The sequence below is a fragment of the Anabrus simplex genome, chromosome 7 (genome assembly GCF_040414725.1).
Source record: "Anabrus simplex isolate iqAnaSimp1 chromosome 7, ASM4041472v1, whole genome shotgun sequence".
Classification (NCBI taxonomy): Eukaryota; Metazoa; Arthropoda; class Insecta; order Orthoptera; family Tettigoniidae; genus Anabrus; species Anabrus simplex.
The window spans coordinates 198001450-198028261 of record NC_090271.1 but is presented as its reverse complement, the minus strand read 5'-3'; the positions used below and the strand labels follow the sequence as shown (position 1 = coordinate 198028261).

Below are 26812 nucleotides of genomic sequence, written 5' to 3'. Positions count from 1 at the left end.
AATTTAACACCATTTTAGGCAGCTTGCGTGTGAATTTCAAAATTCCATTTTACTCTTGCCAGATGGCAGGGAAACCTGGGTTATCTGTCGCCGAGTTTTAACTAATTGTGTCGAGTAAACACAATTGCCACCAGAGATCTTTACATGCCTACGTCCTACGGCATGTGGTGCCGAATGGACTTTCCTTTGCGTCCTTCAAAAATCCGAATACCTCTGTTGAGTTTGAATCCTCGGTCTCTGAATTCAGAGGCCGGCACTCTGCCACTGAACCGCAGAGGAAGCTTCGGTACTAAAAAATGAGAACAAAACTGACATCTTTATCTTACATTGACCTAGCTGGGTCATTGCACTCCTGCTTAGCCCAGGGCCGATATTTTCTGCCAAAGATTACTGCCACTAACGGTACGTGCGTAGGGTGACCAGATGTAGGACGCTGACATTTCGTCAAAATGTTCGACACATTTCACTAAAATTTAGGACACTTTATCCAGCAGCAAAATGTTATCTTGTACACTACCTGTTGTCATATTACAGATCATTAAATGAGTTACTGGTTTGTTGTAGCATGGATTTTAAGAAGAAACACAAGAAACACGTCATACTATTAAAAACATTGATTTTCCTATCATTATGTAACATTGTTAGTCATACTGATCTGCTGATATGAGTTTTGACAATAAATCATTCTTGATCAATACACAACTATAAAATTGTGTACTTTCAAATTATTTCTTCTGAAAACTGTAAAAATAGTTTACGAGATGTGAAACTAATTTCAAATTGTACTTCACAAATAAGAGCTTTCACTCATTCACTGTTTAAATGATAGCGAATATCGATCCATTGGCCAGACATTAAAGAAAATAAGCTTTCCCCATTATAATTAAGTCCTCATGCTGAAAATGGATACTCTGCAATCTTCAGGAATTCAGAATACTACCCAAAACTTGACATAGTTTAAAAAGATCTATTTCCTTCACGTGTCTAATTAGAAAGTTGTTTCTTTTCTATCTATATGAACATTTTTTATGAAAGACATTTTGGTGCCTTTTCCAGATTTTGGAGATCGAACATCCAGGTTCCAACAAATAGGTCAGCCATCACAATGGATGGTTAATATCGCTGGCACGGGGGCTGGCTGTATGTGTCGCCTTCATCATCATCATCATCATCATCATGACGCGCAGGTCGCCTACGGGAGTCGAATCAAAAGACCTACACCTGGCGAGCCGAACATGTCCTCGGATACTTCCGGCACTAAAAGCCATACGCCATTTCATTTCATCACAATGGATTATCACACAGTGAGTGGAGAAACTACCTTAAGAAGACTGGGAATGAAGCACCAGTTCGTACTGTGACCGATAGGACTATGGGTAGCTACCATATAGGCGCTGCCTCGATGAGATTGGAACACTTGTACACGTCCTTGGTTCCTGCCAGCAGCGAAACTCTGCGCATCCCTAGGCATAATGAAATAAGAACCTCCATCGTCCAGGCCCTCAGAACAACCGGATTCACCTTCAGTGAATCGATCCATGGTTTGGCAGAGAACGGAAGCACTGGAAGGATGGATTGATTGCCAGCAAAGAGACCAGTAGAGAACGTGTGGTTGATCCAACCGTCCGCTTCGAATCTTCCGCGACTTAACCTGACGATAATAATCCTGAGAAGAAGGGAATAGCCCTATATGAGCCCACAATTCCATTTTACAAGCAAGCATACAACCTCAAAATGATCGAAGTTATAGGCTTGATGATTGAGAGTAGAGAAAAAATAACGAAACAGTTTGAGTTCTACAATACATTCCACCTACCAAACTCTTTGATAAGTGACATTGCGCTTTTCTGCGTTAAGATCATCAATAAGCATTTTAACAATGTTTGGTGAATTTTTTAAAATGTAAGACTTTTTTCTTTTGTCCATTACAAACTTTTAGCTGGTACTAAGTATAATTTGTCTTTTAGGCAAGCTCTAAATTGAGGAAATGTTATTATTTAATTTATATACGGAAAATTAGGACGTATGTGTCATCTACAGGTGAATTACGCATTTAAGTTACTGCTATCCCAAATATTAGATAATGTGATCTCAGCGTACTCGGTATATGGACACTAATAATAATAATAATAATAATAATAATAATAATAATAATAATAATAATAATAATAATAATTGTTACGGGATTTCCGTAGTTTACAGAGGTGTAAGAAGCGGCTGGGTTGAATGGGTGAACAAGAAATCAACTATAGCAAAACTTAACACACCAAATTTGGAAATGTTATTTCTTTCTTTTTCTTTCTAATTTAAAATTGACAAGTAGAAGATCTGAAGGAACCATAACAATTTAAGCTCGTCAGCTCCAACAAAAATGACTTAGTCCAAAAAATTAGGTACAAAATTTGAGAGAATTACAAATACTAATTTCCACAGAAAGGAGCTGGATTGCTCTTGGCAGGTACAAGACTTTTTATAAAAGCTAGAAGGCTCCAGGAAAATACCCTTTGTAGGAGTCTACGCTCCAATGATATCATCGTCCAGCCTCTCAGAGGCATCAGTTTATAATTCCGCATTTCCAACCTATCGGTTGCTCTTAATTAAAGAATCTACACAAGGTAGCCTTGAGGTTCGTTGTAATCGGCCATAAACAAAATGCAAAGGAGGGTAATCATTTGCACTTCTTCTAGAAATATTTAAAACCCTAAGTGGGCTTTTGAAACAAAAGATACAGAGGCTAAGCCTATGGGATGACTAAATGAGAAACGTTACATACCGAAAGAGTGTTAACAATTTGAGGTTTAGAAACTTTCGTCACCCCATACCAAGCTGAATGGGAATCAACAGAGGGTAGTCACTCTTTTTTTCCTTACATTACAGACTTCCCAGTAGGGAATAGAACAGAGTCCTCAGACTGGCCGAAAATACTACATTTAAACCACGAGATTTAGAAATTTCATGAAATAAAGAGGTTGAAACCTTCCCCTCAAGCTATCTGTTTATGAAAATTCTGCCATTACCTTGAGTTGCTGGGCCTCCTGAACGCCGCCCGCGGCCCCTGCCCCTTTAGTGCACGCCGCACTCAAATAACTGGAGCAATGAAGAAGAGAATACGGCCCTAAAGCGCCCGGCTTTTGTAGTATTTTTGAGAAGAAGATTCCGGAACTGATAGGCTGGGTTCTTCTACACACCCCCTATTTTAATTGGCTAGAGAAAATATTTACAAGATTCTGGTAGGTTGATTGATATTGGACAAGGAACCAGCAGAAGTGTTGACAACTTTGATATATGAACAAAACAATCTTGAAAAACTAATTAGTTTTATTAAGAAATATGTATTTTTACAGTTGGCTAACCTTAGAGTCCGACCTGCTAGACGGAGCAATTAAACCGATGATAGACATCTAAGGTTGAAAACCCAAGTATATTGCGTAACATCAGTTCAAGATCGATTACATAGATGGCCTTATAAAAAGCGCGCAATTTAATTGGCCACAGAAGGTGTACATCCGGTACAATAATAATAATAATAATAATAATAATAATAATAATAATAATAATAATAATAATAATAATAATATCGACTAAACAAAAGTAAACTCGTTTATATCCAGGGTCAAAATTAAAGCACTGATAAAGAATAAACACACTTCAAAAATGTCGAATCATTGATTCAAAGGGTCCCGGGTTCGATTTTCGGGCGGTTTGGGTGTTTTAACCACTCCTGTTTAATTCCTCTGACGTGGAGCCTGGGTGTCTTTGTCCCAACACACTCCGCTTCATATACACACAATACAGAACATCACAATAGAAACTACCACAGATATACGCAAGAGTGAATGCACCCAGGTGGAGCACCTGACCGTAAAAGCAGGGCGAACTCCACATGTGCGACACAGTTCACACCCGCAATCCCACCAGGGTGTTGGAAAAGTGACAGAAGTAGCAGTCTTGCGTCATTCTCTATAGAGTACCTAAGACTATTTGCTTTACCTCCTACTAACTACTTTTACGGTTTTCGGAGGTACCTAAGACTAGAGATTCACACCAAGTAATAAGCTAATCAATTTTGTAAATTCTGTTGAATAAAATGATGACTCCTGAGCTTTAATTAATAGTTGTCTAACAGATTGTTAAGAACTATTATTGGACCGGGTGGATTTTGCTTCTTTTCTTCATCTTCTACAACCGCTTTTTCCCACAACTGTGGGGTTGCGGGTATGAACTGTCTCTCACATGTAGATTTTACCCTGTTTTACGGCCAGACGCCCTCCCTGACGCCAACCCTATGTGGAGGGATGTGTTCACCATTACGTGTTTCTGTGGTGGTTTGTAGTGAGGTGTGTTGTATGAATATGAAGAGAAGAGTAGGAAATACAGAAACGCCCAGTCCCCGAACCAGAATTCATGAGACGCGATCAAAATCCCCGACCCGGCCGGGAGTCGAACCGGAGACTCTATGAACTGAAGGCCTCAACCCTGACTACTCAGCAAAGGAGTCTGACCGGGTTGTGCTTATTACATCAAATTTCAAGCACGTGAGATCTGCGAACTTCGGAATCGATGAAAATTCCAGAATTAGAAGGCTGATCGTAATGCAGATTCTCTATTTGACTGAAACAACTTAAGTCTCCGAACTAAGGAACTCTCTCCCCCCAGATCTGTTGAGATGAGTCTTCCATTACTTCCCCGTAATTTGTGCCTGGCTTCTAACACATTTCTTGGATGACCTGAAGGATATCTCTTTTAAAGTCTGAAGGTAACTGGCATTAAGATTATTGTTATAAAAATAGTTGTGTACAGGGTATTGGTACAGACGACATGAAATCCAAGTTAACGATGACCACGTTGGACAGAGTTACACGTTTGTATAATCTCAAATGGGAATGCCTCATTAATGTGAATAGAAGAGATTAAGTTATTCTGGAAGTCGCAAATAAATCGTCCATAGTGGGTACTGGAACTAACGGTGGTGATTAGGAGACCATTATTGTACTCTATATTTATGACTTTCAAGGCGAGATACTTCGAAGCAGCAGAGGCCACTGTGCCAGGCTCGGATAGTTCATTACTAGAGGCTTATAAACTTAATGTTATGTGTGTGTCATAATTGACATTACTGAGAGTTATGGCTGAACTAGAGCTATGTAGTTGGTCCGAAAAAAAACGCTATTTCTTACTTGGTACAGTACCATAAAAATTGTCTATTTTAAAAAATAAATATTACCTTAAGTCACTTCACCATGTACTAAGTTCATGGTAGTAATTTTAAAGGAAGATCACTGTGTATAAGGGTATAGTGCATATATTTTGGATCTGTATTTTTTGAATATTTTCCTAATTACAAAATAGGGATACGATGAAAATTTTATCAAGATTCATTAATAAATTACGACATGAAATGTTCAAGAATTTCGGTTTATTCTGGGTTTTGATATTTACGTATAAATTTACTACGTATTACTGTATGAACAATTGTCTTAAAAGAGCCATTTTCAATTATACAAGTTAATGTAATTTTTTAAAAATCTGATATCATTTTCGGAAAAATAATCTAAACTGTTTAAAATCTGTTTATGGCATGTTATTAGTACTAGAATGACTTGAAATATAGGTGGTGATAATTTTAAAAGTGTAAAACCTATATGATCAAACTTTTCCCCAATTGAAAATGAATGCCCTTAGCTTTCTCTTTAACTTGGTTCAGAATCCTTCGGCAAAACTTCCTAAAATGATCAGTTGTAAAGCCTGCTTATGTAGCTTCTTTACTAATGTTGAGGTAGGTTTCTGTCGCCTCTTCCATCCACTTTGTTAAGTTATTGAATCTCAAATAATTTGAATTACTGTCCTTTTGCAGAAAAGTGGAAACACAACAAAGTATCCCTGGATGAGGTGTACAAAGGTGCCGTACTCTTTATGGAAGCTGCTCTCTACGAACCCGAAACGCAAATCTGTGGAGTACAGGTGATATTCGACATGGATGGTCTCTCTCTCCAGCAGGTGTGGCAGTTCACCCCTCCCTTCGCCAAGAGGATAATAGACTTGTTGCAGGTACGTAATCTTGCATGTAATCCAAATTCAGACAATACTCATTACTCTGATGTCTTGATAACAAGGAAATAATGAGATTTATAGGTTAAGTGAATTACCTATAGCAAGACAAGGGAAGATTATAGGATGTGGAGCGTATCTTCCGAGTCAGATGACAACGTAAAGTCACTTTTGAGTGACTGTCTGATACAAAATACGCTGCTCGTAAAATAAATTTGGTCACTTTATATTATGTTCACATCTCCACGATATGCATACCGTTGAAATTAAAACAGGTACGCAATGAAAACAAACCTTATTTGCAACAATTATTTAAAATGTAAAGCGTTTTTTGGACACTCGGTGCACGACGTCATTAGACAACATGCAAATGAAATAAACAAATTAGTCGTTGGTCATACACCAAAATGGCTCTACGTACTAATGGTGTCTCAGTAAGTAGTGTTGTCAACCCTCACAACGCCTTTTCATGCTTCTGACAAGGCGTCGCACGTACAGTTGAGGAAGACGTCCCCGCTCTTCCAAACGGGAGTCTTCAAGGACTTGTCGACTTCAGGGTGGTTGATTTCTCTCATGGATGCGTTCCTTCAACTGGTTCCAGGCTTGTTCGATGGGATTTAATTCGAGACTTCTGGATGGTCACTCTATTGGATGCGCATGATGCTCTATGTTTGCTTCATGCATGAATACTGCGTTTTCTTAAAATTACCCGCACGTGAGAAATTATGTGTGACACAAAGATATCGTCGAGGTACCATCGAGCAGTTAAGGATCCATTGATAATGTTCAGAAGAACGATATTCTTATGAAGACTTCTGCCTGCCCGTACCATAAAACGTCCATATCAATAAGCAATGGTAAATTGTATGGTTGTTGGATGAAATTGCTCCCCACGAGTTCTCCAGACTCTTAGACGACCATTTGAATTATGTAACTCGAAACGGCATTCATCCGAGAACAGCACGGAAGGCCAGTGTCTTAGCAGCCAGTGCAGGTGATCTCCTGCCACGATGTCGTCTGTTCAGTGCAGGTACTTCAGCGGATCGTCGGGATCTATAATTGCCCTCTCGAAGCGTGTTTCTGACTGTGTGGTCACGAACTCGAACTCCAGAAGCCTGATGTAGGTCCGCCTGTGGTATTCATGCTGTAACTTGATTTCAGAGAGCTTGTAAATGCAATAAAAGTAGAGCCCTGCGCGGATATACAAAATATTATCCTCAATCGCATCCCCGAATGCTCATCCGCGGATACTGTAAATATTTAACTACATTATATTTCACCCAAGGTATTGAAAGGCTGTGAGCTTGCATCCGGGAGATAGTAGGTTCGAATCCCACTATCGGCAGCCCTGAAGATGGTTTTCCGTGGTTTCCCATGTTCACACCAGGCAAATGCTGGGGCTGTACCTTAATTAAGGCCACGGCCGCTTTCTTCCAACTCCTAGCCCTTTCCTATCCCATCGTAGCCATAAGACCTATCTGTGTCGGTGCGACGTAAAGCCCCTAGCAAAAAAAAAAAGGTATTGAAACGGATCGATCTGTTAACATAACACAATGGGCGTGATACCAAGAACCAGGCACCCCCCACCCACAGTCACATGTTTATGGGGAATTTTCTCTTGCGACAACTACCGACATATTGGACTTTGTTCCTTCCTTCCATTCATTGCGGATAGGAGCCTATTAGGCTTAGGTCAGATTTAAGGCTTTGTGGTCTCAAGACTCTTTACGTCACCATTCTCCCATATGTGTCAAGGGTCGCCTAACCACAAGCAAAAATAGGAGTACACCTCAGTGAAAATTAACAAATTTCATTATTTAGAAATCATCAGCAAAATTATCCGCTCTGCCATACAGTTTGCATCCGCCAAGACTCTTACTTCCCGGATATCCGTATCCGTGCAGGGCTCTATCAATAAGCTACCCCAGGGGTTATTTTCCTTTAATGGGCCATGCCAGGGCACCTGGCAACACTTCCAGTCTCCTAGAAACTTTTCCACAGATACGTACTAAGTAGTATTCTGGGCAACCCGAACCGTTCTGCAAGAAGCCTGCTTGAAGCAGTGTAAGCGCAGGCGAGTGGCTTCATTTGACGAAAAGTGCTTCCTCTGTTTCCGAAGTCGGTCCGCACGTTCAGCTATGATTTGTAAACGCTACAATCCACTCCACACAGACCAACCTTAGCACACACTTCGAATTCAGGCACTCGTGCCTCTTAACAGACATGCACCTCCCAGACATCAGGATGACAATGGAGCCCTGTGTTTTGTAAAGAGGACGTGTTATTGCCGTAATAGCCCAAGTGTGATCCCATTATGCTTTTGTACATTGTCGTCGGGTACAGCTAAAGACGTGACCAAATTTCATTTTTGAGTAGTGTACTATTTCTAGCTATGTCACATTCTCGTTTCACAGAACTTTTCGCCCAGTACTACAGGATAATTTAAAGGAATTACAAGATATAGTAGTCACACTTATATTAAATTGATATTGCACTTCGACATTCAGCTGACAGGAAGAGGATAGAAGCATTAGAAATATAGGTGTCCTACGAATGTTTTGAACAGAACACTGCACCAACGCGTCATAAGCTAATGTTGGAGATTAGCCAGTCCTTCGTAAGATACTTTAAATCATTCTCAGACGGACAGGAGTAATAAGGAAACCGCTGATAAAAGGAAAAGTGAAAGGAAGGCTATCTGAAGGATGAACACTCCTGTGGAAGGGCAGAGGAAGAGGGAGTAGCCACTGTAATCTTAAATTAAGGTTACACATCACTTTTGACATCCAGATACAATTTTCTTCTTAAATATTACTATGAATGTAAATACTTACGGATCACTGTAGGATGTCTGCAGTTTCATATACCAGTTGGTCCACCAGCCCCTTGCGATCCAGTTTTATGCATCCCTTCACATTTACTACAATTCTGAAAGACATCGGTCCCACTCACTAAACCGGTGTAATATAACGAGATGTGTGTGTACTGGCTAGAAGACAGCAGGAATCGTGAGCGCCACTATTAATTCATTATGGGTACCTCGAATGAACCCGTGAAACGAGTACAGATACGCAGAACACGTACTTTAAAACACGAGGTGGACGCACAGACCGGAAGCACGGTAGGCCTACCCTGTAGGCTTGGAAGTGAGCGCCGTAGGTCAAGTGTCGTAGTAGCTCACATGGCAAGCGGACGGGGAGATATGTGATAGTGGACGGTGCTCGAGGTTGGAGGTTCGAACCCCGCATACGAATTTAACAACCATTTGTCTGGGATGTGGTTGGGTTGCATACTTGATAGCTTCTAAGGGCTGATTCGTTTATTTGACCCTGTAAAGGACCGTATGTATTGTTGCATTGGGTATGGTGCTGGGTTGGACGAGGATAAGGAGATGGTCTGTAACCAGTTAACTACGTCGTACATGTTCCAAGCTTCGTAGATCACAGTAGGGCAAAGTATGCCCCATTGGAATGATAACAACATGCGATGGCAGGTAAGTAGCTGCGCGAACTCCCCTCCTTCGAAGCAATTCACAACACAAAAGTTTATTCACTGCCTCGAGATGTATTCCAGCGACGAGTATGTGGATATGTTGCTTATCTATCGAGAAGCTAGATAGAATGCATACCAGGCACAACGCCTGTGCCAAGAACGCTATCCGGATAGACGACAACCGACGAGTATGACATTTCGGAGTATGGAAAGACGCCTGCGCGATACTGCATCCCTGGGAAGGAAGCTGTCTGTTCGAGATCATCCCGTGAGGTCTGCAGGACAGTGAATAGGTCGTGTTTGACGCTATCTGGCGTAACCTCATACTAGCACACGGGTCTCTGCACAGGAGACGAGCATCAGCCGAGCGTCTGTTATGCGGATATTGCATACCCACTGGTTTCACCCGTACCATCTGCACTTACACCAGGACCTCCATGGTCATGATTTCGATGCCCGGGTGGCGTTTTGTCAATGGATCCTACAGCATGTGGACACTGATCCTGCTTTTCTATTGATTCTCTTATTTACGGACGAAGCACGATTCCACAACAATGGAACTGTTAATCGTCACAATATGCATGACTAGAGTGTGGATAATCCCCATTGGGTGCGACAGACAGCTTTTCAGGTACAGTGGGGCGTGAATGTATAGTGTGGAATCATGGGTGATCACCTCATCGGTTCCCATTTCTTTGAGGGTCATCTGACCCGCCAATGCTATCTGCGGTTTCTCCAAAATGAACTACCACCATTTTTGGAACATGTGCCACTCCTTGACCGCTGCAGGATGTATTCTCAACATGACGGAGCTCCACCGCACTTGGCGGTGATCGTCCGGAACCATCACCATGCGACGTATCCTGATAAATGGATAGGAAGGGGAGGACTTGTCTCCTGACCCGGCAGATCGCCCTATCTTACACCCCTGAATTGTTTTCTGTGAGACCACGTAAAACAACTGGTGTATGCACAGGAGCCGGCCAGTCCTTGTCACTTTAGAGATCTCATCACCGAGGCATGCCGATCCAACGGGCCAGACGGTCCTTACAACATCACGCGCAGCTCTGTATCGACCACGGAGGTCGTCAGTTCTAGAAGGTGCTACATTAAACGACGTGGGTAACTGAAATCCTGTCGCATATTTCCTAGCCTCCATCAACCCAGCTCATACCTACGGCCCTTTTCAGGGCCAAATATACAAATCAGTCTGAAAAATACCGGTATTAAGTATACAACCTTACCACATCCCAGGCAACTGGATTAAAAAGAATAATTGTATGGGACTTGAACCTTCTAACCCTCGAGCACATCCTACCGCTTGCTAGCCATGTGAGCTACTGCGATACTTGACCTACGGCACCAAAATCCCAGCCTACAGAGTAGGCCTACCGTGCTCCCGGTCTGTGCGTCCACCTCCTGTTTTAAAGTACGTGGTCTGCGTATATGTACTCGTTTTACGGGTTCATTCGAAGTACCCATAATGAATTAATATTTGCGCTCACGATTCCAGCTCTGTTCTAGCCCGTAAACGCGTATCTCGTTATATTGCCCCGGTTTAGGGAGATGGACCAATATCTTTCAGAATTGTAGTAAACGTGAAGGAATGCATAAAACTGGTTCGCAAGGGGCTGGAGAATGAAATGCTGTTATAACGTTTCAGCATTTAGTAATAAAAAGAAACACGAGAAGGAAAAGTCTGATCGGAATGCAGGTTTCTGTACTCCCTTCCCTGATAAGAGATATTAACTCAAGTTACTTTATCGTTTCCTTTGAAGGGCAAATTCGTTCACTTTGTTTAGAGAAGTAATTGTAACAGGAAAGTTTATCAGTTAGGGTCTAAAGAAACGAGATTTCTTAAACTTTGAAACAAACTGAAAGGAAAATTACTCGCTTGAAACAGAGCTTAGTTCACTTGGCAGCTGTAGTGGGCAAGCATCCGCCCGGCTAATCGACAAGCCCGCTGCTCAGTAGATGTGGTTTGTATCATGGCCAGGGCCAAGAACTTCATGCAGTAGCCTACTAGGTTAGAATGGAAACAATTATACAGTATACCCTTGCCCACTTAACGGTCGTGAATGGAGAGTTGCATAAACAGCAGGGGTTATAACATGAAATAGTGTATTTCACAGATTATACAATAAAGATGTCCGGCTCCATGGCTAAGTGGTTAGCGTGCTGGTCTTTGGTCACAGGAGTCCCGGGTTCGATTCTCGGCAGGGTCGGGAATTTTAACCTTAATTGGTTAATTTCGCTGGCACGGGGGCTGGGTGTATGTGTATTCTTCATCATCATTTCATCCTCATCACGACGCGCAGGTCGCCTACGGGAGTCAATTCAAAAGACCTGCGTCTGGCGAGCCGAACTTGTCCTCGGACACTCCCGGCACTAAAAGCCATACGCCATTTCATTTCTTTTTTTTTTTTTTTTTTTTTTTTTTTGCAATAAAGATAAAATACACGCCAGCACCTACTCCGTTTTAAATTGTCACTTGGGCCGTGTAATACATTGCTGCCAAGGTTTTGTTTACAGTACTAAATAACAAAAGATAATTCATAAGGCATTGACAAATAGATAACATTATCCTATTGTTCTTTGTTTTAACCATGGGAGACTTTCTCGGCAAATGGACTACGCAGTAGTATGAAAAAGTCTGCTCCTTCTCAGCACTATTCATATTGGCGAATTTTGAAGGCCAATAGCATAAAGCGCTCTTCCATATAGATGGTCAATGGAGTATTTGGCACGTTAAAATTGTCCTAGCCTGCTACAAAATAACGCCTAGCGTTCCTTGTTTTACCTTTAAACTATTTAGAGTATTCAATCATTACAACTGCTTATTACTACAAATGTATGATGCAATATTCTGTTACTAAATAATACAATTGTGTCTTGTTCTTGTTCTTCAGGAAGCCATTCCAATTCGACTGAAGGGTTTCCACATTGTTAACCAGCCATACATCTTCAACATGGTGTTCGCTCTCTTCAAGCCTTTCCTCAAGGATAAGCTAAGGAGCAGAGTAAGTTGACTTGGTCATTTTCCTTTTGTTCTTATAGTATTGTATTAGAACCAAAATGTATTTTCTTAATATTGTACAAACATTGTCTTGACCAAAGGTAAAACTTGCTTCTCTGCCCCGCAGCAAAAGTTTCTTTATTTAGAAACGTCATATAAATCTTAACCTTTTATAACTTTCATGACAGGCTAAGGAACCCACCGACCCGCCCCTACAAATATTACTTTCATAACTAAATAACATAAATCTTTCAACATTTCCCATTCCACTCACTGGAAGAGCTACTGCCATTGGCTGAAATGTATAAAATATGGCGTCACTCAAAGAATTCACCACAGAAAAATGTGGTCACTAAATGCGACCTAAAGTGTCAAGGCACTTGTTTAAATGACGCGGAGCAAGCGCCACGCTCTCCATTGTTGGGCAGGCTCTGAACTATGCGCCCCTGACGATTACTCTCTACCAGCCAGGTCTCTCTAAACCAATTCTCTAAGAGACATCTCGTTGATAGCATCTTGGCTGATAATCGCAGCAACGGAAGAATATAGAGTTTCTGAAAAACTGCAGCTCTCTACAGCGGAGCCGGTAGGAACTCCCTGTGGAGCAGAGAAGTTAGTTCTACCACCTATATGTTTTGTATTTATATAGTTTGTATTTATCCTGTTGAGCACATGATATCAGCAGAATAAATTAACCAGCCCTAGTTCCTTATATCACTTAATTGATTTTATAATATTTGATTTGCTCCTCACTTCCTCTTTATTTCTTTGCGAGTTAAATGTACCATTGCCACGAACCCACTACGTTGGCGTAGCGGGGGGAGAGGTGGCGCGTCCCAGGTGGCGGATAGAGGGATCCTAACCGCCTTGCTGGCGGACTTGAGGGAAATAAAATACCTCTCGCGGACCAAACACACTACCCCCTGTGGGTGGGGGACGCAGACGAAGAATACACCCACGGTAGCCCATGCCTGTAGTAAGAGGCGACTAAAAGGGGCGACCAAGGGATGATTATATTAGAACCATGAAACTCCTTGTGATTAGTACCACCACGCGGGAACACCATGGGTCGCTTTTCCTTGCGCGTAGTACTACTATGTTAGGTACCACTTAGGTCTGTGATTAGTAGCAAACGAGAACGCGACGGCTTTTACAGTACCTGTGATTAGTAACACTATATGAGCGACACCATGGGATGGCGGAACACATGGTTCTGGCTTGCCTATGATTAGTACCCACTGTATGAGGAACGCCACGAGATAGTAAGAGTCCCTGTGGTTAGTACGCTTAGGTGATGAACACCATAGGTTTGCGTTGCCTGTCAATGGCGCCGCAGTGTGCGAAACACCCTGGGTCTGTAATACATATGCGAATTTCGCTACCTGTGAGTAGTACCATAATGTGTGGAATACCGCGAGTCTGTTAGTACCGCAACATGACAGATACCATGGTTCTACTTTTCTAGCGATAAGTACCATTATGAGAGGCCGATGACTTAGATTTTTGACTCCTTTCGACTAAAAGAATCACTCAATCATCGTGCTCTAGAAGCAGTCCCTTGGTCAGTACTACTATTGTTTTCTGCCAGTTTCTGTGCATGCGAGGCACTGTGGGTCGGTTTCACCGATCGTTTTAAATTCATACCTATCCATCCATTCATTCTTCGTCCTCAAGTTTTGAATTGGGGTTAGTGGAGGCTTTTGGGTTTTTAATTTTTAATTTCATTTCGTCTCATTTCGTACCATTAGGGGCAGATGACCTAGATGTTAGTCCCCTTTAAACAAGCATTATGAAATGTAGCAATGCTCAGGAGACACTGTATAGTATTAGGTCTGATGTTATATAGAGAGGCCCAACCCCCTGTACGTTTTGTGCAACCCGTAGTTTATAGACACCCTAAACATATTCGTCTCTATCCCTATACGGGATTAGTACAAACACACGTTTGGGCTTAGGCTCCAGAATACTGACGGAATTATTAACACTGATTGTTATTCAATGAGAGAAACTCTAATTATATAATGTTTAAATCTGTCGCTGCGAATGACACTTATAATAATGCAGAAAATGTGCGTTAAGCTCATAAGCAGATACCGTATTGACAGCAACTTTTTTTTGAAATTTGCTTTACGTCGCAGACACAGATAGGTCTTATTGCGACGATGGGACGGGAAAGGGTTAGATGTGGAAAGAAAGTGGCCTTAATTAAGGTACATCTCTGATATTTGCCCAGTGCGAAAATGGTAAACGACGCAAAAACATCTTCAGGCCTTCCGACAATGGGGATCGAACCCACTATCTCCCAAATTCAAGCTCAAAGCTGCGTGACTCTAACCGCACAGCCAACTCGCTCGCTCGTATAGACAGTGAACTTGTGTACTTATACCCTCTCGCCTAACTAATGTGGAAACAGCATGCATGTATTATGTGTACGACATGATTCCGTGTAAGTTCAGGTTCAAATGTAGGGCAGTTATAAGTTCTTGCTAACGCTTGTTACTGTATTCGTGGTATGGTCACATAACTACTCATTTCTGAAGATATATCTTGGCCTCTACTATATGAAAGAATGAATAAGCTTTGTGTTTTGACCTTTATTCAAATGTGAGGAGATAAGACAGCATAGATATGACATTACAGTAGTCTCTTGGTTCCAATGGGACACGCTTTCCCGCGCATAGGTACAATGAAGCTGTGAATATCTGTTTGAAAAGCATGAAGGATAAAATTCGATCCAATCAACAATATTCCTGGTCTCAGAGATGACTGATGCCTTATCGATTCATCTTCTTAAATAGAACCAACGTTGGTTCCAGAATGAGCAGTACTAAGGCATATCTCGTCCACTTTGATATTTAGTTTCCATCACTGATCCAGGAATGACACCGTTTATTTAGCTTTCTACCACAACATATCACTTTGCATCTACCACAACAAATCACTTCTCATAACCTATTAACGTGGTTCTATTATCGGTACATGTATTGTAATTGCACACAATAAACAGCATGTTTGTGGAAAGGACTCTTTGGCTCGACGATTGCATATATTAGCTTTTCCTTTGCAGGGTAGACTCATTTTCCGTTGTAGATATATAGATTTGCATGCAGAGCAATATCGACCGTAAATAATTAAGTGTTGGAAGAATTGCATATCCTCAAGAATTATTAGGTGCTCGTGGACCATTCTGTGAAGAAAAAAAAAACGATCTAAAGAATTAAGCGCTCATGAAACTGAAAGATGTTATTGGGTATAGAGACGACCCATGGAATACATTTAAATAAAGTACCAATGATACAGTGTAGATCACAGACGGCATTATTTTCACCCTAAGATCTAGACATTTCTAAAACTCGTCGACTGTCTAGTAGGCAGAGTGCACCACGAATTGTGAACTGCAGGAAAGTACTAAAGGAATCTTTGACAACTTAAGCTCCCTCTACGAATCAGTGGTAGAGTAGATAGAGCGTTCAAACCTAGTAGAGGTAGGCCTGGTTTTCAAAGGGCAGGGAAAAGTTCATTCAGCATCCTTTGTCATATGATGTTGGAATGTAAAAGATCTGTGGTGATACATTTGGTTTTTAGACGATAATATTAATCACAACTCACCCCATATCACCCACCATTGATCAGTTTCTCTTCCATATGGTGGAGTAAAACGGAATGTCGAAATAGACACGCAGGCAGCCAAAATGGTGTCAAATCAAAATACCTGCACGCGATAACAAAGTTATTATTATTATTATTATTATTATTATTATTATTATTATTATTATTATTGAAACTATCGCATACTTTATCTACGTTTATTATCAACTTTAACTATTACAGTAGCGTTGTAAATGCTACTTGTGATAATTTTAAGCGAAATTTCAATTATTTAAGCTCTCTTCAATCTCTTATACAATGCAACATATAATTGGAAAAATTATTGTAGGGAGAATGTCAAGTTTGAAAATTTAAAAAACATTTATGACGACTTCGAGAACAAATATTTAAATACTTTATACTGCTTATTACGGAATTTCGGAGAGATTTGAGGGAAGTATTATCATTTTGTAATGTTGGATTTACACTGATATTATGTCTTTTGTCATCTTGCAGATTGTTTTCCATGGCACTGACCGTGATTCACTACACAATTACATCAGCCCCAAGTGCTTGCCTGAGTGTTATGGTGGAACTCTTGATTTACCACGGGTCACAGGCAACCAATGGTACGATTTGCTGTCTACTTTTGAAGAGGAGTATAAGGGTACGTATCACTAGTAAATTTAAGCTTAACCCTTCACAGCACATTTCTTAAATTTTTGATGGAAATCTATACTAGATTATCAATGATATAATAATTGTTGAAAAACTAGTTTTAAAAAATTACATTATGTAGGTCTCAGGATATAAGGATAGATAGAAGAAAGAGGAAGGATTAAAAAAGATTTAATGAGTGAAAATAGAACAAACTTTCAGGCCAAAGAAGTGCAATTATTAAATAGGTATTGTAAGTGAGGAGGAGTGTGTAGTGTGTATGAAGGGGTTACCAGGGGTAAAGATTCAAGGAAAATGAACAAAACTGAGACTGGTATACTTGGACATGTGGAAAACATGTTTGAACAAAATACATTTCTGGTCTGGTTCTCTCTACCATCAGTCGGTATGCAAAGCAGTCTCAAGAAAACTGCTATTTCAGAAAATGGAACTTAAAAATTTATATTAAGAAAACATAAGTAATGGTATGTGGGGAAAAAAAGAAAATAAGGAAAAAAGCGTAAATCTTTGAAAAATTATAGAGTTTTCAGGGAAATGTTATAATTTTGCAATGTTATAATTTTGTAAAAAGCAAGTTGGTGATTAGAAGGTGTAGAACTTGAAGTGGTCAATATAATAGAATATTTAGGAATTATAACAGCGTCGAACGGGATGTGGAATGCACAAATACGACGTATGAAAATGTAAGGGATGGCCGCTTTTTCACCACGATATGTATGGGGAGAAAGATGCCAAATAATGAGTACTAGCTACATAAAAATATTTTTAATGCACTTGGGATATCAGGAGCACTGTATGGGCGCATCAATATGCAGTATTGAAGTTGATAGAAAAGAACTAGATGTTATGAGAAACAAATTCTGAAATCTACTACTACTACTACTACTACTACTACTACTACTACTACTACAACAATAACACGCAGTTACCTACACATGGCAGATGGCACCCACCCTCATCGGAGGGTCTGCCTTACAAGGGCTGCGCCCGGCTAGATATAGCCACACAAAATTATTATTATTACTACTGCTACTAAATGTTTTCATTCCTGCTGTGACCAGTTACGAGAGACAGATAAATGCCAACAGGTGGTCATCAGGGTTTACATTTTTGAAAAAGATTTCATTTCTGTTATTTATAACCTAAGAAGGACCTGTGTCAAATTCCACTCTGACCGGTTTGTAGCTCCTAACATACTGTGGTGAGTGCCATTTTCCAAATCTTCGCTGCCGGGACAAAACCTCCTATGTGAAATATTTTAGCTTAGAACTTTGGCCGGTAACGTTCTGTCCTCTAAGGTGCAATATTGTGTGAATGTTGCCAAGGCATTTTCGCTTTTCATAATGTATGTGCTGCGGGTCAGTATATCTCCAAAAATATTATCACATAGGAGGTTTTGTCCCGGCAACGACGAAATATATATGTTGATAACGGTTTTCATATTCTTATTCTCTGAAACCAATAAATCTATGTACCTTTATGTTAAATGTGTAGAAAATATTTTATAGTATATATTAATTTATTTTTGTTTTTATTTTTCCTCCAGTTATTAACTCTTATGGTATCAAGAAACATCTCGAGGGAAAAAAGTAACGGATATCTACGACCCTCGGAGGTGCTTGATAATCCGGAGCTATGAAAACTGCTCAACATTCCATAAAACTAAGTGGTCCTGCTCTATGTACTGTCTACGTTATCGTGCCTTTAGTACTTATTTTAATACTATGTTCCAGGCTCTCTATGAGTGATGTAAATATGTGATACATTCCAAAATACGGAATGGGTAGTAAAGTAGAGTGAATTATGTCTTTTTATAAAGTGACTGCCAATTCTGATAAAAATGAATATTTATGCTGAAGCGCAAATAAAGTGCAGAATACAATATGTTGAGTGTAAGTACGCCAGGATAGGAATATCCCTTCTATGTGCAGCGTTCTATGCTCAGCCTCCACATACCTGGCTCTTATTTTGAGGAATACATAAAGGATTTTATATTTTTGTGAGGGAAAATTATCGTATTTTTGTTTCGTTTTGCACTCAAGAGTGGAAAAATCACTGTACCATATTTGGGAAATAGTACAGGCATTTTAATAAGTATTCCAAACGGAGAAAAACTTAATTTATCGGTAAAATTAAAGTGAAGAGAGAACAGGTTGTTTCTGAACTAGAGAAAGCAAAAAACTAAACAGCTGTAAATTATAATCGTTCGCGCAAAGAATGAAGTTCGTTATTTAAATAAAAAATACAAGCAAATTGTAATGGCATTCTCCATTTCTACGATTCCTTGAATTACCGTACGTGCGAGTATGAAGTCATATTAAATATTATTATAAAATAATATTACATAAAATTAACTTAGAACACACAAACTTGTAGAACAACACCGATCTGATTTTTAGTACCTCTTGGAAACTTTACAATCCTAGCCTTAAAATACATAATTGAATAGATATGAGGAAGCTTCTTTATGAAGTAAAATATGAGTAAATAGGTATTACCTCAGATATGTTCGGCATATTTTCATTATATCTTTTTGAAGAAAGGCATCCTATACTTCTTGTTAAACTGCACCTAAAACGAAATTAAGTCAATGATAAATTAAGTATTTTTCAGAAAAAAATTATCTTCACCTTTTATGTACGTAGACATGTATAAAACCCATCACTCGTTTCGAAGTACTGTATATTATTTGAACAAATCTGATAATATTTATGAGAATTTTAAAACTGGGGGTCGACAACCTGAACGTTAGGCCTCTTTGAACAACAGTAAACATTTACGGTACGATTGTGATATAAAACTCCTAGATATTTCCTTAAATAATTAATGTAACATATCAGAGGTGAAGGTATGAAATATTTCTACAGAATACCTCGGCCATATTTTGAAATCGTAACTTTGAAATTAGCCTGCTAAACTTCAGCATGACTAATCATACAAAGTAATCTACTCATGAATAATGAAGGTTTGACATTCGTTCACCACTTCCTGAGGATAAAAGATACTCCAAAAAATATTTATCACTATAATAATGGCTATTTACAGTGATAATTAAGCTTATGTACATACATTTTTAAACTCCTCCTCTTGATGGGGAAATATTGTGATGAAACTCGATGATGTAACAAATGTAGTACTCGCATACATTAAGTTGATCTTAATGGTAATATATGAAAATTGTTAAATGAACTAACATTAATATGTACCTGTTGCTAGCTATAGGGATTAAACACTATTTCCATCACTGCTTGCAATAGAAAAAGGTCATGTCTATCTATATTGTACATAGTAGTTTTAAGGTACTAACAAATATCGAGAAGGATGTGATTTTTGGTGAATATGAACAATCTATGTACTTAAGATTATGTACATTAAATTGTAGGAGTATAAATAAATGTTAAATTTGATGTTTATAAATTTTATTGTTATACATTTGCTGTAATAAAATTTTATATGTCCTGTAAACTTTCTACTTATTCATTTATTTCCTTCCCCCTGTGCCAATCGAAGACATAAACATTGGAATTTAATTCAATACATTATAATAGTCGTGTCATCTGAAGATAACCCAATATTAATATTAAAATGAAACTATGATACTGGTTGTCTTCAGCCAGCGTCAAGGACCACACATGTTGTCAACCACTTGCTTCTGAATCTGAGTATGTAGGATTTTAATATTGTTGCCTGATATCTAGTTACCGTAAATTTTTACTAGTCCAATGCCAGGTCTTAAATTTAGTTTAAGAAAAATATTTCATTTTATAAGTAAAAAAAAAATACAATTAATTGAATAAAGTACTAGTTTCTTGGTTGATTGAACAGTTCCGGAATAAAGCTTTGAAACTTGTTTGAACTAATAATCATAGGCGTAGCCGCGGGGGATGGGGGGTTACTAGGGTTCAGACCCCCTGCCCCCATGGAAGTTTTAAATAGAAATTAAACGAAAACTGACAGTAAACAAGTGAAAGTCGGCTCAGTGGGTTGGCTCTTTTGAACATTCAGAGACGCATTTGTAAAACCAATAGATCTCTCGTATCTATCTTCCAAGAAGCCTCAAAAGTTGGATTTTAGACTGTAATCTGAACATACGATTCGTCGTAAAACTGTTGACCTTGTACTTATTGTCCTCGTTCTGCATTTTAATGTAAGCTTTTGTAGTGTGCTGCAGTCTGAATATCAAAACAATTCAATTGTATCAGTGTCCTTATTAAGACATTCATGGATGCGCACACCACACACTCACAAACACCTTCATTATGTTCTATCATTTTGTAACTATCATCCCCCCACCCCATCAATCAGTCGATCCTGGCTACGCTACTGACTTCTATAGTATCATGCTTGGTAAACGGATTAAGAAAAAAATTAGGCCTACTACTGACTTTCATACTAGATTTAAAACAATTATGTCTTATTTAGGTCACTTTGTTATAGTAGGGTACATACTAACCTACTCAATATTTTTTTCTTTTTTAATCAGTTTAACCGCCAGGGTTGGTTTTTCCCACGGACTCAGCGAGAGATCCCACCTCTACCGCCTCAAATGCGTGTCCTCGAGCGTAAAACTTGGGGTCGGAGGATAACGCTGAGGAAGAGGATCAGTACTTCGCCCAGGCTGCTTTACCTGCTATACAGAACAGGGGCCTTTGTAGGGGGATAGGAAGAATGGAAGGGGTAGACAAGGAAGGCAGCTGCCGTGTCCTTAAGTTCAGTACCATCCCGGCACATGCCTGTAGGAAAAGTGAGAAAGCACGGGAAACCACTTCGAGGATGGCTGAGGTGGGAATCGTACCACCTCTGCTCAGTTGACCTCCCGAGGCTGATTGGACCTCGTTCCTGCCCTCGTACCCCTTTTCAAATTTCGTGGCAGTCCGGAATTTAACTTGATCTCCGGGGGTGGGGGTGATAGCTAATCACACTAACCACTACACTCAAAGGCGGGCCATGATAACTTTACTTGCAGAAATGGATTTTATTAACCCTTTTATTTATTGCACTTCATTACCCATGATTTCAGGACAAACGCTCGACAGTGAAATGTGGCCTCGGGGTAAAGCACTGGAGTGCAAATGCAAAACACTTGGAGTTCGATTCCCGGTTGGCCTGATAATTTTACTGAACAATAAATTAATATATCTTTGAATAATACTGTAGACTACCAAAGAAGTGAGAGGTCCAAAGCAGCCAATAGGAACAGCTGAGTAGAAGGTGCCATGGCCGAGACATGGACAGCTTCAGAAACTTAGAAGCAAGTATCTGAGATATGGCGGATGAGAATATATGAAGTAAGGAATTCTTTAAAATGACAATGTCCAGGAAATGGTTGAGAAGAAATACGATAAGAGTAAGGTAATGAGTTACAGGGCTGAAATGAAAATGGGGATAGCGCCTATGAGGGATGCAACACGCACATAAGGGGGTCACCGATTTACTTTTAAACAAACCGACGTAGAGTCCTCTCTGTGCTTTAGACAGCTGGGGTAATGGCTCCAATTTCCCTCTGGAGTTGGCAGACCACTACCTGCGGCGTGTTCCCAACCGCTAGCCCGCCCTTGGCTCTACATTTATCAACAGACTACAAATCGACGATTTGATTCTGGTTACTGATTGGTTGTAAGCGATCACATATTCGCACATTTGCACTAAAGTATATTGGGACTTGCTATTGTTCTTTAGAACCATCAGTCATTTCTATTTTCGCTGATAAAAACATGGATGTATTTTTTCGCTAGTAGACTACTTTCATTATATTTCTTGTTTGAGTTCCTGTATGTGTTGTTTTTCATTCCGTAATTTTTCGTGCTGACGACACTACTTTGTGATGGCTAAGCGACTTGCGTTATCAGACCTAATTTTACATTTTATGATTTTGTTTCACTACTTATTATTATTATTATTATTATTATTATTATTATTATTATTATTAAGTCAATATAGTAGTAGTAATTAAAGTATTAGTTTCTGAACGCAGAAAGAAATCACGTTATGATAAAAAGAATCACCATTACCTGCTCATGTGTGTGTTAAAATATTCAATAAGTGCTCGCAATGATTTCGCAGGTTTCACATCTTATCCGAAACGATAGAATACCCCTATAAGTGTAGACATCACGGAAGCCTATATCAAATGTAGAGTTTTCCGGATGACATGAGGTAAGAGCACAGCAATGTTATTAATCCTTAAAGGATTGGCTAAAATCTATTGATGTACAGACATTGACTTTATTCGTACAGCCACTAAGAAACAACCAAAGTTTTCATTTATCGAAACCGAGCTCGATAGCTGCAGTCGCTTAAGTGCGGCCAGTATCCAGTATTCAGGAGATAGTAGGTTCGAACCCCACTGTCAGCAACCCTGAAAATGGTTTTCCGTGGTTTCCCATTTTCACACCAGGCAAATGCTGGGGCTGTACCTTAATTAAGGCCACGGCCGCTTCCTTCCCACTCCTAGCCCTTCCTTGTCCCATCGTCGCCATAAGACCTATCTGTGTCGGTGCGACGTAAAGCAAATAGCAAAAAAAAAAAAAAATCATTTGTCGAACTCTCAGTACAATCATAAATACATCTTATGTACATGAAGACAACTTATCACTTGAAAGTATGGATACAGTAATGACACAATTTTAACGTTCTTCAAACAAAAACTAATGTGTTCTTCTCTCAGCACGAGTTTTAAGCCGGACAAAAGTATTCGTACACTCGCGTAACATTAATCTTCTCGAAGGAGAAACAACGGTGAATTCTGTCTCTCAGTACTTGGTGTGTCTACCTCGTCGGTGAATCACTTTCCTCAGTCTCTTGCTCATACTGTGCACCAAATTTTTGGTTGTCTCTGCTCCAATAATATGTTATTGCAACAGAATCAATTCTTTTAGCTGAGATTTTTTATAGATGTGGCGTTTTCGTGCTCTTCTTTCCAGCTCACTCCAGAGGTGCTCAATAGTATTGAGATCGACGGATTGTGCGGGGGTTTACAGGGTGTGGAGCATATTATAAAACACCCATAGTCGGACAATCTCTGCTGTGTGCTTGGAATAGTTGTTCTGGAATTAGTAAGCGTGTCCCAGACACAGTATTCCACAATCTTCTTCAAATTTTCTTTGATAATATTTAAATGAATAAATCTGTCACCGGTCGGTGGGACGGAGAATTGGAACTACAGTGTGTTTAGAAATATAAATTTTAAAGTTTTTTGTGTGGCTTATCTGAAGGATTTTATTTTTGTTTGTAATATTTTGAGGAATGAAGAAATAAGAACTCTGGCCTCTGCTGGAATATTTTTTTATGTAACTGAAATATGTTTGTAAATTTTTTTTAAAATATGGAAACATCACGATAATATGGAACTGTAAATGAACATGGCAAGATGCGAGAATTGTTTTCGAAGTGATTTTTTTGTATGTAGATTTTATGTAATTTATAATTTAAATTAATGTCTGCAAGGGTATAACTTGTCCAAAGGTTGATTTGATGTTTGTAATGTGATTTAAAAAATGTAAAAGGTTATTTAAATTGAGTCACCCTGTACCACACGTGTGGTTTCCAATGATGAAATTTTGGTGTTGTAATCGTAATGTTCCAGAACTTGTGCAATTGCTAACGATGTTAAAATGACCATATATGGTCACGAGATTTCCTATTGGCCAAAAGGTCCAGGAATCTAGGGTAAGTTTGATCCTATTGGTTAATTGTAATCGGGCCATTTCCGGCCTTGTGGCCGGCTACGAAAAATGATGCGTGAGCTCGGCGTCAATTTCCATCCGACCGCCCAAGCGAGCGTTCGCGCTCGAGGGCTACTACCCTCGGGAGCTCCATCTTTCCGCGGTAAGTGTTATTTCAGTGTTTTTGCAATGTTATTCTCAATGTTTTCTGGTTTCGTTTCATTTAGTTTAATTGCTTTTGTGTTTCATTATTTCTTTGCTTAATGTAATTTTGAAAGTTTAATTTAATGTGTCAGAGTTTACCCTAGGTTCCAATTGCCGTAGTTTCAATTCTTTCATCCATTAAATACTTTCGCTTTAAACTGTACCTTTAATGTAGCATCCCCTTCTTTGTTAAATCATCTTTTTTTGCTAGGGGCTTTACGTCGCACCGACACAGATAGGTCTTATGGCGACGATGGGATAGGAAAGGCCTAAGAGTTGGAAGGAAGCGGCCGTGGCCTTAATTAAGGTACAGCCCCAGCATTTGCCTGGTGTGAAAATGGGAAACCACGGAAAACCATTTTCAGGGCTGCCGATAGTGGGATTCGAACCTACTATCTCCCGGATGCAAGCTCACAGCCGCGCGCCTCTACGCGCACGGCCAACTCGCCCGGTCTTTGTTAAATCAAATTTTATGTTAAGTTACTTAAGTATGTCTTGTTTCCGTGTCGTGGAACTGTATTTTGTAAAACTTTTTTTTTTTTTTTATAGTTGAGCTAGAGGGTGTTTCTTGTAAGTCTTTTCTCCCCCATAACGTCATACGTTCCCATGGACCTCATAGATAGGGCTTCCCAGCACGTTCCACTATCCTGTCTTAGTTGTCATTTTTAGGCCTGTAAGTGTTCCCTGTATTTGGTTTATATGAATTCTCCGCCTCTGCGTCATTTTCCTATCTCATTATCATTATTATTTTTATATTATTATTTATGTGTAACTGTAGTTGTCCGACTAGCGGTTACATTTGCTTCAGATAAGCCACACAAAAAACTTTAAAATTTATATTTCTAAACACACTGTAGTTCCCAAATGTAACCGCTAGTCGGACAACTACAGTTACACATAAATAATAATAATAATATAAAAATAATAATGATAATGAGATAGGAAAATGACGCAGTGGCGGAGAATTCATATAAACCAAATACAGGGAACACTTACAGGCCTAAAAATGACAACTAAGACAGGATAGTGGAACGTGCTGGGAAGCCCTATCTATGAGGTCCATGGGAACGTATGACGTTATGGGGGAGAAAAGACTTACAAGAAACACCCTCTAGCTCAACTATATTAAAAATGACAAAAAAGTTTTACAAAATACAGTTCCACGACACGGAAACAAGACATACTTAAGTAACTTAACATAAAATTTGATTTAACAAAGAAGGGGATGCTACATTAAGGGTACAGTTTAAAGCGAAAGTATTTAATGGATGAACGAATTGAAACTACGGCAATTGGAACCTAGGGAAAACTCGGACACATTAAATTAAACTTTCAAAATGACATTAAGCAAAGAAATAATGAAACACAAAAGCAATTAAACTAAATGAAACGAAACCATAAAACATTGAGAATAACATTGAAAAAACACTGAAATAACACTTATCGCGGAAAGATGGAGCTCCCGAGGGTAGTAGCCCTCGAGCGCGAACGCTCGCTTGGGCGGTCGGATGGAAATTGACGCCGAGCTCACGCATCATTTTTCGAAGCCGGCCACAAGGCCGGAAATGGCCCGATTACAATTAACCAATAGGATCAAACTTACCCTAGATTCCTGGACCTTTTTGCCAATAGGAAATCTCGTGACCATATATGGTCATTTTAACATCGTTAGCAATTGCACAAGTTCTGGAACATTACGATTACAACACCAAAATTTCATCATTGGAAACCACACGTGTGGTACAGGGTTACTCAATTTAAATAACCTTTTACATTTTTTAAATCACATTACAAACATCAAATCAACTTTTGGACAAGTTACACCCTTGCAGACATTAATTTAAATTATAAATTACATAAAATTTACATACAAAAAATCACTTCGAAAACAATTCTCGCATCTTGCCATGTTCATTTACAGTTCCATATTATCGTGATGTTTCCATATTTTTTAAAAATTTACAAACATATTTCAGTTACATAAAAAAAATATTCCAGCAGAGTCCAGAGTTCTTATTTCTTCATTCCTCAAAATATTACAAACAAAAATAAAATCCTTCAGATAAGCCACACAAAAACCTTTAAAATTTATATTTCTAAACACACTGTAGTTCCAATTCTC

General features: G+C 39.3%; 1 protein-coding gene across 1 annotated transcript in view; it reads left to right on the top strand.

Annotated features, from left to right (window-relative positions):
- The window catches only part of LOC136877458 (alpha-tocopherol transfer protein-like), an 89421-nt gene extending 69134 nt beyond the window's left edge, over positions 1 to 20287 (top strand). The window contains exons 5-8 of the mRNA XM_067151514.2: positions 5855 to 6048; positions 12450 to 12560; positions 16661 to 16811; positions 18369 to 20287. Of these exons, the coding sequence (XP_067007615.1) occupies positions 5855 to 6048; positions 12450 to 12560; positions 16661 to 16811; positions 18369 to 18415 (503 nt within the window). The 3' untranslated portion in view covers positions 18416 to 20287. The remainder of the gene's footprint in view (positions 1 to 5854; positions 6049 to 12449; positions 12561 to 16660; positions 16812 to 18368) is intronic.
- Positions 20288 to 26812: the final 6525 nt, after the last annotated feature.